Here is an 18,202-nt window from a genome sequence, read left to right as displayed (position 1 = left end):
CTCTAGTGACTCGATATCATCTTGCACATACAAGGCCGTGTCGTCTGCATACTCGGAGTCTAGAAGTTCTACATCGTCCCGAATAGGGAGGCGCATCCCTCGAAGACCAGTGGTGCGGGCTCGTAGGAACTGAGTCATGGCCTCCGCAAAAAATAGGAAGAGGTAGGGTGCACGCGGGTAGCCCTGACATACTGAGCGCTCGAGGGTGAATCTCTCCCCTATCCTGCCACTGATGATAACCCTGCTGGAGGCCGATCTGTAGAGGCTAGCAATACCTCTGATCCACTCGTCTGGGAAACCGAACCGAGAAAGTGTGCCCTCCAAGAAGGACTAGTCTACCCTGTCGTACGCCTTCTCAAAGTCAAGGAGTATGGCAAGGTGTTGGCCACTATGCTGGCCCACTCCATCGCCTCTGAGAATGTAAAGATGTCCAAAATTCTGTGATCTTGGACAAAACCAATCTGGGTGTCATGGATCAAGTCATGTAGCAGGGGTCGGATGCAGTCAGGAGGAGGGTGATAGGGCGCCACTGTCTGATCTCCTGACGGTCCCCCCCTTTGGGGATGAGGTGGTGAAGAAAGCTCTAGAGAGCCCATCCTCACCTGGGCATTTCTGTCCATCAATATCGCTCACAGCATCCTGCATCTCTGCCACGGTGAATGGGATGAGAAGGGTTTCACTCATGCTAGGTTGCATGAGCGATGGTGTATACCTCCACACCTCCTCCCTGCATCGGCGGGCATGAGGGTCTGGGGGCTCCTACTGGAACAGGAATTTGTAGAAATCTGTCGCCAAGTCCCTGACCTCGTCTGGAGGTGTCCTGACACTACCATCCTGTGCTCTAAGAGATCGGAGCTGTTCCCCTGCTGACCTCTGGCCATGAGTCCTGAAGAATTCTCTGCACATCTTGTCGCCTTTCCTAGCCCCAAAGGACTTGGAAGCATGAAACGAGAACTCTGAGCATCACTGGGTGATCTCCTCTAACATGGCTTGGGCTCTAACCTCCTGTCGTTTGAGCTCCTCAAAGCCTGGAGAAGACGGCTGCATCCGCTGTATCGAGGCAAGGTCTTGTCTAAGACCCCTCTCCTTTGCCCACCACTGTTTCCTGACCAGAGTCGCCTCCTGCTGATATATGAGATTAGACTCGGCAAGAGCCTAAGCTACCTGAGCTGCCATATCCCCCATGGGGTCCCAATCCTGCTCCCACATGTCCACTATCCTGCTACGAACCGCTGCTCTAGAGTAGATGGAGTCTGGGATCTGGCACGAGCGTGGAGGTAAGGAATGAGAGGCTGAGTCCAGGACTAGGATGACTGGGGCATGGTCAGAGAGCATCGTCCCTAGAGCCACCCGTGACTCTGCACCTCTACCTATCGCCCAATCACTGACATAGAAACAGTCCAACCGCTCCAAAAGTCTGCCTCCCTCCCTCCTGTAACCCCAAGAGAAGTCCAGGCTCCCTATCCATCTACAAAAGGAAGGCTCCCTCCAACTGTCCCGACCTCCCACAGCGAACAAGGAGTCTCATTCTGCCTGCTCTGCCTGAGCTATACCGAGGAACACTGGGCCCCATCTCTACTGATCCTCTAAAGCCTCAAGGTTATTGAAATCCCCTCCTACAATCCAAGAATCCATCTCTGGCAATAAGTCTGTCAAAGAGCTCCAGAAAGCGGCTCTCCATCTAAGGTCGGTCGGGGCATAGATATTGAGGATGCCAATGCGGGATCCCTCAATATTCAAGCCCACCCAAAGCACTCGTCCTGGGATCAAGGTGCCAAAACCACACACATGCTGAACTAGAGAAGCGTCGATGGAGGTACAGACACCCTCGCTCTCCCTTGCTCACCAATCGAAGGTTCCCATTAGGTGTGGGAGCATCCTATGAGGACCTTCCCACACTTACTGGTCTGAGAAGCCGAAGCTTGTGTTCCTGCAATAGGAGCACATCTACCCTTCCCACCAAAGCTAGCTGGTGCTCCTATATGAGCACCATCTTCCTGGGGCTGTGGGTTCCTGATGAGTGGAACCCATTGACGTTTCAAGAGATAATGCATATACTCATGAAGAGGAGAGATGGGCCACAAACAGCTGTTTGCTTACGATCGATGTCGAGGTGGTCGGAGGATGTCCATTGTGCAGACGAAGGCACTTCTGTGAAGGTTTCAAAGGAGAGACCGCATCATCAGACCCATCCTCTAAAACCTTCAGCAGAGGGGAAAAGCCCTTCGTCCCATGGTGGTAAGCTCTCTCTAACCAACTCGAAGCCTCCACCAGGGAAATACTGTAGAAGCCCGCTACCTCTGAGGTCCTCCAAGGGCGGAGCCCTTCTACGTAGATCCACTCCAGAGGCAGTCGAATGATGACCATAAGGTGGAATTGTTTGGCGCTGTGGCACCATCTCAGACGAACGTCACCCTCCTTCCACTGCTGCTAAAGAAGCTCCGCTGCTCTGCTACCGATCTAGTCCTGTACCTGCTCCTGGGACTAATCACGAATCATCTCCCAAACATTTTCATTCGTCCATTGCTCATCACTGGTGATAGTGAAGGAATAGCTAGGACCGTCATGGGGGGCAAGGATGGACACCTTACCCTCCGCCCCCTTTCGGAGGAAGAAGATGCTGATGTCTAGGCATGTAGGGAAGGAGCCAATACCAGCTGCATCCAAGTAATCCCAAGGTCCTACTCGGTAAAACCCTTGGGTGGGGGGATGAAGATGAGGAGTCAAAACCAGAAAGAGGGGTGCTGGCTGTCGAAAGAGTTGGAGTGGTGCTGGCCCTTTGTAGAGAAGGGCCTCTCCCCTCCACCAAGCCAGGGGGGATAGGCGCGGAGGAGGTCTGTGCTGGCTTCGCGGCAGTAGGCGGCACAGGCGGATGGGGGGGTTCCCACGGGATCATGCTCGAGGGAGAGGGGGGGTTGAAACCAAAGGTGACAGGAGGGGTCCCGTAGGGGGGGGAGGTAGGGGAACCGAGGAGGAGGGGGGAGGAGGGGGGTCGGGGTGAAGAATGAGGGGGAGGCTGGCTGACCTTCTGCTTCCCTTTCCCCTCCCCTTATCGGGCTACTGCTGACTGGTGACCATAGGGGTCTCTTGCTAGAGGGGGGGGGCTTTTTTGTTACTGTTTTGTTTTCTTTCCGTTTCCTTTTGACCTCACTCCAGCCTTCCCCTTCAGGAGGGGGTGTCGATGCTTGGCCGGGGGGATCTTGAGTTGCATGGATGGGAGCCATCTGAGGTTCTGTCCTCGTGAAGCGAGGGCAAGAGTGTGCCTGGTGCCTGAAGCCGTGGCATCTTAGACACTGATTTGGGCGACCAGTGACCATAATGTGATACGTCACCACACCTGTGTCCGTCTCAATCTCGAACTCCGAGGGGATACTCTGCGGATCTAGGACTGCCACTTTGACATGTGGCACCCCTTGGGCTGCCACCGCATCAACGAAGGTGTCCTGCATGAGCCAGCCAAAGTGCGCCCCCAAGTCCTTGATGATCGGGTGAAGCTCTGTTGCGAGGCCTAGGAAGATGAAGTTAACTGGATGGCGGGGAATGCAGAAGCGGGCATCGAAGTCTGCTACACTGAAACCCCTATACCATGGGACCATAAGGATGATCTTCCCACCCATAGAAGTAGGGGATCGTCTAACCATATCGCTCGTAGCCTGTGCTGAGGAGTGCTTGAGCCTGAAGATACCGCGTCCCATGAGTGCAACCTCCTTAATGTGGCTATCCTCAAGGTAAAGGGTGGACTGCAACTAGTCCCTGATGTCTGCTCGTGAAGGGGCATAGCTAATGACTCTCCAGAAACAGACGTCTGGGAAAAGTCAGTGGCAGCCTACTTCACCAAGGAGACCTGATGCTCTGTTAGTGTTATGCGGTAGGCTGAAGGAGGGGGGGTCTGTCTGGGCCACCGGTTTCGGATTTACGGCCGCAATGCCACACCGACAAACTACGAAAGCTCCAAAAGGTGGGGGAAAGGAAGTGGCAGAGGCGAGGGAGGGAGGAATGGGGCGGAGGCGGGGAAGGAAAGAGGGAGGGATGGAGATATACGAGCAAGTAGGCGGAGGAGAGGCGGTGGAGTGGGGAGATAATGGCGAGGGAGAGGAGGAAAGGAGGAGGGAGGGGGGGTGGCGGCGCAGTACAGGACGGGGAAGGGGAGGGAGGAGAGGCGAGGGTGTGGCAGCACGGTGCGAGGGAGGGAGGGGAAGCAAGGAGGAGAGAGGGAGGGGTGGCAGCATGGCACAAAGGTGGGGAAGGGGGAGGAAAGGGGGCAGGGGGGTGGTAGCGCAACGCAAGGGGGGGGAGGCGAGGAAGGATGGAGGGGCAGAGAAGGAAGGAGAGGGGGGGTAGATGGCGGGCGGAGAAGGAGGAGAGGGGGACAGAGGGAGGCAAGGAGGCTACAAGTAGAGAGGCGACAGAGAGGCAGGAGGGAAGGGGGGAGGGGGCCGCATAGCGCGAGGGAGGTAGACAGGAGCGGGGGGGTGGGAGCATTCGCAAGAGCCACATTTAGAAACATGAGATGAACAGAAGTTAGTTGTGCGGAAATGAAATTCCATTTGTCTCAAAACGCACTTCGTCATGCTTATCAGGATACATTCCTCCATTAGAAGCCTACAGGTAAGGAAAACAGATGAGGCGCAGTTAGCTTTGTCGGGGAGTATAATGCAGATATATGTGTTTAAGCTCAATCATGCATCTTTGGTGCTTGATTTGGCATCTCTAATGCAACATGTTGGTGTTTAACGCTTCTCTTCTTTATCAGGAGAGGATTCGTAAGGCATGCATGCTAATGGAGGCAGAGAATCTGCAATGTTGGTTGAGGACAAACTAGCAGCCAGCCAACAACAGTGTAAATGGATTACTTCCTAAACTATGTATAAATCAGATTACGTTCCCTGAATAGAGGATTATGTTCTCAAATTGTGGGATTACGTTCAATACTTATGTGTTTTTAATGGGATTACGATCTTTTTTTTAATTAAAAATATTAAGGTGATCTACTATGCGATTGGTCCATGTTTGCGATGATAATTGCTCCTAGCTTCCGAGACCATTCACTCTAAGGCCGCTGCATCTCAAGCAAAGCTAGTGCAATTTCTTCTCCCCATACAGAATGGACCATTCAACACACGAGGTAGGGAATTAAATTGCTCTTTGTTTGCATATGTTGGCTCATGCACACACACACACATGTATGTCTGTGCACACTTGCGCATGCATGTGTATGTGTGTGCACGCTTGCGCGTGCATGTGTATGTGTGTTCTGGATAATTTGTTTTTTTGTTTGTGCATATGTTGGTTGAGATTATGGTTTAGAAGATTATGTAAAGGGGATCTTAGTTGCTATTTGTGCTGATAATTTTTGTGGTTGGATTAACTGCCTTTCCATACTAAAAAACTTATTCTTATACGTGTCATTTTTATTCTTATTCAAAGAGGAGGCCCCTAAAGCCAATTGCTCAAAATCCAAACCCAGGCATGTTTGACTCCTCGCATTTGCAATGGTATCCTATATTGGATCCACAAAACATGTATAATGCCACAAGAAAAGCCTTTATTTTTATTGAAAGGGTCGATGACTTCCTTCAAGGTGAGGCCAATAGAGTTGATGCTCTTACTGAGTTCAAGATCTACTCAAGCAAGCGCAACAACAATGGCAAACACTCACACTGAACTTCAGAGAAGACTTGGACAACAAAGATCACGTATGTCAAAATTTGTACGACCCTTTGCATCTTAATTCCTACATATTACTTGCGAATGCTTTAGAGGTCCTTATTTTCTCCCATTATCATACATGTGATCTTTAGGTATTGGTGTGTGTTTGGGCCCGAGGACAAGCGAGAAATCTCTCACCCAGCCTTAGACATGGAGAACCTTCCTAAGTCAAGGAAAGGAAGTCGTCCACTGGCCTCTAGTGGTGACCACTTTCTTGGGTGCAGGTGCCATTTCATAGTACGACACTTATTTCATTTTCCCCACATTGCATCCATCACATACGTGGAAATGTAGCATGTAGATAAAAAAGGTGAAATCACTCATGGAGTACAGTATCAAGGTGAAAGTCCTAGATCCAATCCTGACTACACCCCTTGGTTATCTCGTCAAATGAAGGATTGGGTCTTCAAATAGCTAGCTAGGGGTTTTACACCTCGACAAGTTTGGGACCAACACATCCAAACATTGAAAAGATGACTTGAATTAGAGCCTAGTAGTTGTATGAGAAGAGATGATCAACATTGGGGAAAAATATAAATAAATCTAGTTACATCAATTGAAATAACGCATCAAGATAATTTGCAACAAATAGACAAATTATAAATCTTGTTACATCAATTGAAATAACGCATTGACTCGATAGTTTGCATAAGTCATGGCATCTTTAGAGGTATCCTTCTCATAAATGCAGACATCTTTATCTTTTGGGAGGCGATTCATTTCATCTTTCTTCATCTCCACTCGCTCCCCAATCTTTACCATTCTTGCCTCTTTGTGTGCATCCCACTTTCTCATCATGTCCTCCACTCTTCATAATATCCAAGAGTATCTCTGCAAACCATGCTTATGAATAAGATCCTCCCATGCAGATGTTGCTGCCACCCTAGCTCTATGTCGTGCTTGGTGCCGAGCATTTTTATAACTAAGCCCCTCATCTCGAGTGAAGTATGGAGTGTTGCTGATGTCTACGATCGACTACATGTCCTAGAACACGTCCACCCTTAGGGATAAGTCCCCTTGGGAGCTCTGGCATGGGAGCTAATGTATGCTCTTTTGCCCTATGATTATCAAATGGCCGCCGATCACAAATCTCAATACCCTTCATGGAGCAATTTCGAAGCAAACACGTATACCACTTCTTCCCTATCAAGGCATCCCGATGCATCTTGAACTCCTTTGTTTTGAGAATGACCTGCATAAACATAAGGATTAAATACTAATTAATAACAAACTCGCAAAGACTTGACAAACATTAACAAAAGCTAAATAAGAACATCAAAACAAAAACTAAATAAGAATATCAAAACAAAAGCTAAATAAGAACATTAACAAATGCTGAATAAGAACATCAAAACAAAAGCTAAATAAGAACATCAAATGATAGATACTCTTAAGTGCACATGTGGAGGTATACATTCAAAACCTTTCTTTGTATGGAAAGGAACCAAAAAGTATATTATTCATTAAAACTTGCTAAATCTTGGGGCCACATAGGGTGTCTCCAAAGTGGAAGTGCATATTCATGTATCACACATAAAGGATCTTCTCCTAATCACCCGAGCTATGCACGGTTGACACATGCTCAAGTCCGTAATGCAATGCTCTCGAAGGCGATACATTGGGCTTCCTCCCATGCATGTACGTCTCGATATCCTTTGGGCAAGAGGTCAGCTTAGGAGGGTGTAAGTCGCGTACCTCACCTATTTCCCCGAGGGATAGTAGCATGTGTACTTCCAATATTGGTAGTCTCTTGTGGCAATGTACTTCCATTATCGGTACTCTCTTGTGGCAATGTAGTCCCAATGGAGAGTGGGTCAAATCTCTCAACTCAACAAGGGAAGGGGAAGACATGCACCAACATAAGATAAAATGATTTCACCCACTCCGGTGCCACTCGAAGATGGGTGTCCTTATCATAGTTGGCTACAAGCAAAAAGAAGAAGACTGAAAATGAATAATAAAAAAGACATATATTTACACATAATAGAGAAGAAGACAATGCAGTAAGAGTGAGCACCTAGAGCTAGTACAATATCAATTACCTTGTAAAGGGACTCATGAATCGTGGATCCCCCACCCCCTCTCATCCCCCCTTGCACCCATGCGCTCTTCATCCTAAAGCAACCAGTACGTGCAATCATGCAAGTGTATGTGTGTGTATTCCAATGTGTGTACTTTAAAAAACATGCATAAGCACATATCCTACTGCCTCATATGTAATTATACATATGAACGTAGACAAGTGCATATGTGTAAGGATACAAATGTAAGAATATATAGGAATATAGGCACATATGTAGATATGAATATACTCTACAAGAGAATAGAGACATATAGTTATACAAAACATACATGTTCCATTACACATATACAAAACATTTTTGAAATATTTATATTATATGTGATTGTATAGCTATGTACGTACATATGTATAGATATACATATGAACACATATGTAGGTATTCATATATATAACTATAGATGTACATATGTATAAGTGCATATGCATAAGAAAGCATGAAGACAATGATGCATACAAATTGAATTTTCAATTCAAAAATGAAATTACATTGTTACAATGAATCCATACTTGAACTTTTGCTTATCCATGTGTTTTAAACCACAACAAAATTCAAACCTACCTTGTTTGTCGAACGACCTATTTTGTATGGGGCATGAGGCAACATTGGCTCGGATGGGGAAGCCATGGCCTTTGATAAAGAACCCTGTGCAGCTTTGTCTCGTCTTGATTTAGTGGCGGGTTCAATAATTTTCTCTGCAACCTCTTCAATGGGCCGCTTGCCCTTATTTAGTGACCTTTTAATGGGCACATGCACGTTGGTCACAAGAAGAGCCGATGCAAGGGAAGCCATGGTGAATGCGAACAAGATTCTGCACAAAGGACCTCTAGGCTTACTTGAGATAGATAATTGAAACATTAAAGCATCAGATAAGCACTTCACCAAAAAAGAAATGACAACTACAAGCTCGTCCATTCACTCTTGCTCCACTCTTCTCTACAAAGTGCATACTACAACTGTGTCTCCACAAAGTTTGAGAGGACGTTATTACTATCACTTCGTGAAGGAAGGCTTAACAAAAGAGTGTGATCACTAAATATCTTTCCATTTCAAGGTGAAGTGCTACCAACATCAAGCAAAAGCCGGTAGTCTTTGCTTTAGAACTAGCACAGTGTTTTATATCTAGAAAAGTTCAACAATTAAGTCATTATTTTGCCATTCCAATCCCTTCTTAATGTTTCCAAACTGCTAAGACGTATACTTAATGTATGGGTTGGATATTATAAAGCACATATAATACGCTTAGGCTTAGTTAAGATGCTCAAGGAGTAGATATCTCAAAAGAAGACAGAGATGATGCGGGGCAGTCCATTGAGCTCAAAGGTCTTCTCACATAAACACATCTTCTCATATAATTAATGATTGAGTCCACACTTTTGCAAAACAAATGGTGATATCTGAGTCCAAAAAGCATGGGGAGACGCTCATCTGGGAGGATTTACAAAAAATGAATTGCATATGGAGCTTTATTCGCTGTAATGTATACTAGAACCTCTCTTTTGCTGACGACTATGAATGATGGAGGAGAAGCCGTAAGCACAGTTGTTTTCCTAGCATAAGCTGTAAGCAAGGTTGTTTTCCTTACTTGCAAATAAAATGAGCACACAATCGAGAAGCTAGCACAACAACACAAAGCAACTATAGACGTGCTTGATAGATGCGCAAAATAGCGGGCGCGTCTATAGGTGTTGCTTGAATAGAGAAATTATGGGCGCGTCTAATAGCGCATCTAATAGCTCGTCTATTTTCACGTGTATTGACACTTCTATTTGCGCATCTACACTGAGAAAATACGGGTCTGTCTAACATTGTGTTTGTCAACACGTCTATTTGCGCGTGTATTAGTGTGTCTATTAGCACGTCTACACTGAGAATTAGACGGGTATTTAGACACGTATTTAGATGCAAAACAGAGAATACATAAAGTGAGATTTTGGTGTACATCATTGCTTTCCAAACATTGCCCATGATTACCAAAGCACATAATTTTAACAAAAACATCAATGCTTTTTTGCAAGCCCACATATACAAGAATTAAGTGAGGTGAGGAGAATGAGACAATATGTAAAATAGTTTTGCCAATATCAATGATGGGCTACAGTTGAATCTCATCCTCAATGAGATCAACCCTTGCCAAACTATCTACTTCAAAATCCAAACAAGTGTTTAGATCTACAAATACATTCAACCCACTACTACTTGTGCTACTCATGTGCTCATCAAAATCAGCATCACCAATGGTAGGCTCATCCTCGCGGGTAATGGCCTCAATATCTGTATCTCCTATCTCATGATCATCCTCCTCTCTTGTATCACGGTCATCATCACGTCCATGGCCATGATCATCCTCCATATGCTCCATATTAGTAAATGTACTATACATCACTTTGGAACATGGCATAATAGGTATGACATGCCACCATTGGTTGATAGACAATCTAATTCAAACACAAATACAATCATGTTATTTTCCTTGCATCGAAGGTATCAAATATTTAAAAGTGAGTATTTTTATATGTGTGCACAGTTCCTGTTCACATTGTTGCGGTAGCACTAGTGTGTCCTTCCTACTTTGCTAAAACTTTGTGGAGTCAATGGTTACAAAGCCACTTGCATGGCGTTTGATTGTTGCATTAGGGCCTCTTTCCACCACGTCCTTAAATCACTTTACATCCAAAACGTACACAAAGAAGCGTCGAAATTCAAGCTTAATAATATCTTGGATTATGCCATAATAATCATCCATGGCTCCATTGGCTCCCTCAAAGCTAGCAATGACACTGCAATCTTGTGTGTTTCTCTTATCATCAATCTGTTGTGTTCGAAAATGCTTGCCCTCACACCATATAGCATTGAACATAGTGCACTACACCAAGAAAAAATCAATTAAATAAGCAATGTAAATTATTAAAAGCTCCTAACTTATGCATAACATTCTACATACTGACCTTGCTCATGCATCCCCTAGCATACTCCCATTCTTCCATTATGATATGCATCCCCTCATCTTTCTCTGCTTTCTCCATTTCATCAAGTAGCAAATCCACATGAATATCCTTTGGAAGTGCTCTTAGATACTGAGGGTATGGCACACGAGATCTGTGGTGTGTACAAAAGAGGGCCCTTTCTTCTTGTCTTCTTGCCTTTGCATCCTCATATCTTGTCACCCATCTTTTCATCACATCACTATTAAGCACGCAATAGAGGTTGATACTATTATGCAACTCCGTGTCTATTACTTTGTTGCGTCCTTTCCCTTGAGGCACAATAGAGGTCATCCTTAGGTCTTCATCATCTCTCCATAGTCGTGGGAGAGAGCTATCCACATCAACAAGAAACTCAGAAATATATATAAGTGACTCTTGTACCAACCAACCCTCGGCCATTCTATCTTCGGGTCTTGCATTTTGTCTCATGAAGCCCTTCAAGGTCTTCATGAAGCGCTCGAGGAAGAACAACCATCCTGCATGTATAGTACCACATATAGCAATCTCATCCACCAAATGCACTATAAGATGTAGTTGGCTTGTGAGAATAGAACGTGGAAACACTACAAGGCATAGGCCCTTTTCTGATGCTTTTTACATTGAATTTTTTTTTTAAACGGGCGCAAATGTCGTTATTAAAGTCGTTGAAAGCATCGGAAAAGAACCGTCGCTATAAAGCGTTGCTATATAGCGACGCTGTCAAACGTCGCTATATAGCGACACTGATAATTGTCGCTATATAGCGACACTGGTAAATGGTGCTATATAGTGACGATTAACAGAACTAAAAAAAAAGGATTAGTGGGGCTAAACAGGGCTTGCTATGGCCCTGTTCAGCCCCACTAATCCTTTTTTTTTTTTGTAATTACAAAAAAAAGTTTTTTATAACAAAATTTCCCTTGCGAAAAGGGTGATACAAAATCGCTCAAATGAAATGATTGAATGACAAAAGCATATACATATCGAACATATACAATAGTGTTTGTTACAAAATTACCCTTTTGAAAGGGTGATACAAAATTGCTTAAACGAGCAGATATACAAAATGACATACATGGCGAAGAAAATGCAAACTGCTACTACTATCACTACTACTACTACTCATCCGAATCATCCTCATCCTCATCTTGTTGGCTTGATCCTTGGTCCTCATGAGCTGCACCTTCTTCTTGATCCTGGCCTTGGTGATCGCTCGCCTTCGATGATGGGACGCTTGAGCTTTGACCCTAAGAGTGAACCATATAAATTGAAAATTAGATTGGAACTTAAGAATAAAACAATTTAGAAAGTGAGATTACAAGTAGGAGTAGACTTATACCATGCGAGCAGCCACCTCAGCCCAATCGACCGTTGCTCCCATTGCCTCTTGCTCAATAAACCATAGCTTTGTTCCTATGCGAAATGCACATCGCGTCTCTACATCTGTAGGAAGATGACCCATCGCAGCTTGCTGTGGATCCAATTTACGAGAGTTAGAGTTAGCTAAAGTGCATGTAATATGTAGTAAAACAAATAGAACAATACATTAAATGAGAAGAAGTAGACTTACCACGGTTGCCTCGAACGCCAACCATCCGCCTGCACCAAAGTGTGAAGTACCTACGATGTTTAGCCGTCTCTTTGCAGCCCTCCTCTGACCCTCAAACATTTTGAGATTGTCCCTATTCTGCTTCTTGAAGAACTTCCAATCAGCTTTGTCTGCCCAACTGGGTTTAGCCAACCCCTTTGTGATGGAAGTATGCAAGGTTGATCTAGGATGCTTCAAGACCAAACCCATGCGCTCTCGCATATAATCCTCATTAAACTACAAATTTGGCGGGTTAGGGTATTTTTGTTTTAATTCATTGATGACCGCTTGCTTCTTTTGGTCATCTTGATACCGCCAATCGGTAGCAATGCCACTCTTGAAATGATGGCTCATCAACTGCCTCATGGTGGCCATCACTGCTTTGCCCTTTCTATCTCCTATTATCTCTTTAGTAGCCGTGATTTAATAGGAGAGATCCCCTGATGAGTAAGGAGGATTGATGGTGGCAGAGTCCAAAGGAGTGGAAGTTGTGCGAGTGCTTCCGGAGCGAGGAGTAGCAGTGGGAGTAGGAGAGGGCAAGGGACCTGATTGACACTGTGTCTCCGAACCAAGTGGAGACCTATAGGAATGTGAGTGTGCTGACTCGTCTACATCTCTCGAGTCAGCACAACATAAGCTGCCCTTCCTACTCTTCCTTACCTTATGAGAGGCACGCACAGGTGATGACCCCTCAGTCGAAGGGGCATGAGGGGATGGCTGGGCAGTACGTCTAGCCATCGGTGTAGGGGAGGGAATTGCTGAGGTCCTCTGAGATAGCAGAGAGAAGAATCTCGCTGCCTTCTCATCGCTCATCTACGCTGCAAACTCATCAGGACTCCCGACAAAGCCATGCACGGCTAGCAAAGGAGTTCCCCGAGGGGTAGTCACAGTGCTACGTCCGAGAGGAGTCAGACCAGGGGTAGTCGCAGTGCCAGGTCCGAGAGGAGTCGGACCAGGGGTAGTCCTCGGGGTAGTCACCTGAGAGGAATCAAAGTCCTCTGGAGCATATAGACTGTGAGCTCTCCTCCTGCAAGGCTATCCGTACTCGTCGCATGTGCGACGTGATCCCATGTCTAACATAGACACAAACATATAAACAAATAACAAAAAACAAACATAAGCTGCGGCATAGGCATAGGCATAAGCAAAGGAAAAGAGAAAGAAGAGGGAAAGGAAAAGAGGAGACATATGCATGATAAGCATAAGCATAAGAGACGGAGACATATGCTCATGCTTATGCTTATACATGAGCATAAAAGAAGGGGGAAAGAGAGAAGCAGATCGAAAGGAAAGAGGGAAAAACAGGGAAAGAAAGAGAGCAGAAGAGGGAAAGGAAAGAGGGAAAAAGAGGAAAAGAGAGAAGAAGAGGGAAAGGAAAGAGGGAAAAAGATTGAAAGGAAGAGAGAAGAAGAGGGAAAGAGATAAGGTAAAGAGGGAAAAAGAGACATATGCTCATGCTTATGCATGAGCATATGTCATGAGCATATGTCTACTTCTCTTATGCTCATGCATAAGCATAAGCATGAGCATATGCTCATGCTTATGCTGATGCATGAGCATAAGAGAAGGGAGAAAGAGAGAAGAAGAGGGAAAGGAAAGAGGGAAAAAGAGACATATTCTACTTCTCTTATGCATGAGCATAAGAGAAGGGAGAAAGAGAGAAGAAGAGGGAAAGGAAAGAGGGAAAAAGAGGGAAAGAAAGAGAGAAGAAGAGGGAAAGAAAAGAGGAAAAGAGAGAAGAAAAGGAAAGAGGGAGAAAGAGGAAAAGAGAGAAGAAGAGGGAAAGAAAGAGAGAAGAAGAGGGAAAGGAAAGAGGGGAAAAGAGAAGAAAAGAGATTGAAAGATTGAAGGAGAGAGGGTTCCTATGCCCATCACTACAGCTAGGGCTTAAGGCGCTAGCTGCAGGCCAATGCAAATAACAAAAATAAGAAATGGAAAAAAGAGGAAGCACTTACCTGAAATAGTACATCCCGCTCGGTGTTGTGGACTGGCCCTACAAAAGAGACGAAACATACCATTTTTCAAATAAGATGTTAGAGGAAGGAGGAGATTACAAAAGTAACTTCTTGAAAGGAGGAGATTGAGGAGACAAGGAGAAAGAGAAGGAAGAGAAATACAAAAAAGGGAAAGAAGAGATGAGTCTTCTTTCTTTCTTGAAATCTCGTTTTTTGTTTCAATCCTTTGAAAATAAGCATGAAAACTAGTTTATAGGTTTAGCAATACAAGGAGAAGCACTCACAAAACTAAATCTAACAAATATATTTACCTACATTGTTAAAACAGACTCACCTCTTGAAAAACTTCCTTTCAAGAAACTAAAGAGGGAGAAGGGTGGAGAAGGAGCACAAGAGCTAGGAGAAGGGTGAGGAGTGGAGAATAGAGTGGGAGGTTGTCGGAAATAGGTGGGAGATCATCAAAAATAGGTGGGAGGAGAGATTGCCTTGCTTACTTGAAAGATTAGAGAGTGCTAAAGAAAGTGCCGCGCATAGCGTCGGGTTTCGGTTTTAACCCACAGCGTCGCAATATAGCGACACTTAAACGTCGCTATATAGCGATGTTTTTAATTAAAAGCATTGCTATATAGCGATAGAATAGAGCAAAACATCGCTATATAGCGATGCTTTAAGACACTTTTTATTCTAAGTTGAAGAGAAGCTCATAGATGCTAATTTATAACTATTAACATATTTTCTTGTAACTTATGTTGTGATTTTATAAGTGTAGATGGAAGGGACGAGTGGAAGCTCGTCCGATGATGCGCCAATGCTCGGGAGCACAAAGTGGCTTACGGAGAGGTTATACTATCATTGCACTCATTACAAGCGAGAAGTATGACATCAACGTCATATTATCATGCACCACTTGTGGATGTATGGGGAGGAGCCTGAACCAGTACCCATCATTAGCATTGCACGTGTTGATGGACTATCGGTAAGTCAAAGCAGCTATTTAAGTTCGTAGTCTTATTGGATAGTAGGAAATACAAGATCTTATATTTACACGAAATCTTAAAATAGGATAAGGAGGCTGACGAGGGTACGCATATACTATTCACACTTTGAGCAAGACTATAGTCTCCCGAATGATGACGAGGGTATGGTCGACATGATGGATTCTATTTTTAGGGGCACTACATCCCATGTACATGTGATGTCAGAGTCTGAGGTCAAAATGCGAGAGTTGCAATCAACACAATTGGATGAGGGTGCTAGGATGTCTAAACTACGTGCTTGTCTCTCAATCTTAAATCTGCAAGTAAAGTATAGGTGGTTGGATACAAGTGTCTCGGCCTTAATGAGGTTAGCTCTTTCTTTAATTTGACTCATTATTTGGATATTGTTTGTTTTGAGAATCATCATTTGGATAGTGTATACCGAATCATCATTGTTCGAAGCCTATGTATGTTTGAATTGTCATAGGTTGCTCCAGAAGATGTTGCGTGCACCAAATACCATGCCCACATCAAGAGATGAAGCAAAAAAGATGCTAACAATGGTGGGCATGGATTATGATACCATCCATGCTTGCTGTAATGATTGTATTATCTTTCGTCGTGAGCATGGAGATTTGGCTAGTTGTCCAAAGTGTGGGGAACAATGATATAGAGATGACTTGCAGTGTGAGCGGATACCGGTAAAGGTCTTGAGACACTTTCCCATCATTGCAAGAATACAACACATGTTCCAATGCAAATCCATAGAGGAGTTGATGACATGGCATGCATCTCATCGGTCCACTGATGACACATTGAGGATTCCTACACTTGAAAGCACATAGATAATCCGTGGTCGGACTTTGCGAGGGAGCCACACAACTTACATCTTGGGCTTGCCATGTATGCCATGAATCCTTTCGGGTTACGCTCGACATCTTGGTCGACATGGCCCATAGTTGTGGTGAATTACAATATCCCACCACGGCTAACAATAAAAAAGGGACACCTCATGCTTGCACTACTTGTGCCAGGAAAGTACAAGGCAAAAAATATGGATGTGTACATGGCACCTTTGATAGAGGAGTTACAAATATTATGGAGAGGAGTCTAGGTCTTTGATATTTCCAGAGCTCCTAGACATACCAATGATATTTTGGTCAGGGGTATCTTGATGTGGACCATGCATGACTACCCAGGATATGGAGAGTGCGCAGGTACGTGGTTGTGTCTCTACATGTATAATGAGGGATTATGCTTTTATGACTCTCTTTCACATGCATGTCTTATACTAACACATTCATGCACGCGTGCAGGACTTGTTACAAGTGGGTACCATGCTTGTCCTGTTTGTGGACTGGGTTTGAAATCGCTTGTATGTTACTCCAAACATATGAGGAAAAATGTTTATGAAGGTCATGCTCGATACCTTCTGCTCGACCATCTCGCACGTGGAGGTCAGCTTGATCCACCACCATCATATTTGAAGGCAAGTGACTGGATTCAAGCTTGAAGGGCGAATGGAGAGGAACCTCCTCTTGGTATGAAGAGGCTATTGATCTTTCATGAGCTTCCTTATTGGGGTCAATCATCTCTTGGATACCATGCATATCTTCAAGAATGTGGGGGCTACTATTTGGGCACACTTGGTTGGTTCCAAAGATTTGAGAGGAGTGCGAGAAGACTTGCGTGCTATGAATAGGATGTCTCGTTTGTGGCCTCAAGTGCATGCTTCGAGAAAAGTTGTCCTCCCGAAAGCAATGTGGATCCTCTCTACGAGGGAGGAGGCAGCAATCAAGGCAGACATTGCCTCTTTTCAAACACCGACAGGGTACATGCGTTGCTTGAAAGGAGCATTTTCAAAGGACAATAAGCTTAGTGGGCTCAAGTCCCATGATTGGCACAAGGTCTTATAAGAATTAGTGTACCGATAATCGTGATGCGTTAGCGTAATTATGATTATGTTATATTGTTGACATGACTTCTTTGTTGCTTTGATAGTTCATCCTCCCAATTACAATAAAAGGGTGCTTAAAAGAAGATGTTAGAAATGCTATATTCAAGATCTGTGGTATTGTGAGGTATGCTTACTATCAAATCGCATTGATTGCATTTTCTTCAATTTAAGCTGATTAATCTGTAGACTGATTATGAAAATATCTTACATGGACATGTGAAATAGGTGGATATCTCAAAAAGAGATCTCCATATCGAGCATCGAGAAGGCTAGGGTGGAATCCATCGAAGCCGTATGCTTGCTTGAGAAGCACTTTCCCTCGAGCATTATGACAACTCAAGTCCACTTGCTTGTGCACATAGTTGATGAGGTGGCTATTGCAGGTACTGTTCATAGTTGATGGATGTTTTTTCTCGAGCAGTTTATGAAAACTTTAAAGGGATTTGTAAGACAAAGAGCAAGACCAGAAGCAAGCATGGCAGAGGGATGGCTTGTGCAAGAGTCATTAGTATATATCACAAAGTTTCTTACATCCACGGATCCCGATATGCTGCAAGCTTGACATAACAAGGATGATGATCGCATCGTTGGTGAGGTTTCCCAAGGAAACGGGATTGAAAGAAAGTTGAGCGAAGAGAAAATGGAGAAATTCAATAAGTTTTGTATCCTGAATAGCCCTGAGATGCAGAAGTGGACCGAGAGATATAAAGTGGCCAAAGCAGAAAAAATAAATGCAAGGACGAGATTCAAAGTAATGTACAGGCAATCACAACCATATCCACGGGATCTGGCTCTTCTCCCCACTCAAATGTCACTTGATTGGCTACAGCTGGCTCTACATAAAGCCGAATGCGATGGAGAGACAATAAACGAATGCGAGCGAGAGTTATCATCTGGATGTATGGTGCATTTAAGTTTCTTACCTTTTGCCGTAATTAAGTAATTATTTGTGGCAATATATGCTATAAA

General features: G+C 44.4%; 1 protein-coding gene across 1 annotated transcript; it reads right to left on the bottom strand.

Annotated features, from left to right (window-relative positions):
* Window positions 1–6,383: 6,383 nt before the first annotated feature.
* Window positions 6,384–8,422, bottom strand: LOC147890446 (uncharacterized). Its single transcript, XM_087390168.1, has 2 exons — window positions 8,352–8,422; window positions 6,384–6,901 (listed from the first exon to the last, which is right to left on the bottom strand). The coding sequence occupies exons 1-2, from the start codon at window positions 8,415–8,417 to the stop codon at window positions 6,641–6,643; spliced, it is 327 nt and encodes a 108-aa protein (XP_087246294.1). The 5' UTR covers window positions 8,418–8,422; the 3' UTR covers window positions 6,384–6,640.
* Between the last annotated feature and the right edge of the window lie 9,780 nt (window positions 8,423–18,202).

This window comes from Dipteris shenzhenensis, chromosome 19 (assembly GCF_047967505.1).
Source record: "Dipteris shenzhenensis isolate YYH24624 ecotype China chromosome 19, Dip_SZ_1.0, whole genome shotgun sequence".
NCBI classification, from domain to species: Eukaryota; Viridiplantae; Streptophyta; class Polypodiopsida; order Gleicheniales; family Dipteridaceae; genus Dipteris; species Dipteris shenzhenensis.
The sequence above is the reverse complement of the archived record's forward strand: the minus strand, read 5'-3'. Positions and strand labels throughout refer to the sequence as shown.

Excerpts from the sequence above, each read along its gene's own strand:
- LOC147890446 (XM_087390168.1), bottom strand. The coding sequence starts at position 8,417 with ATGGCTTCCCCATCCGAGCCAATGTTGCCTCATGCCCCATACAAAATA. Across the intron at positions 6,902-8,351 it reads TAGGTCGTTCGACAAACAAG|GTCATTCTCAAAACAAAGGA; the intron begins GTAGGTTTGAAT and ends ATGTTTATGCAG.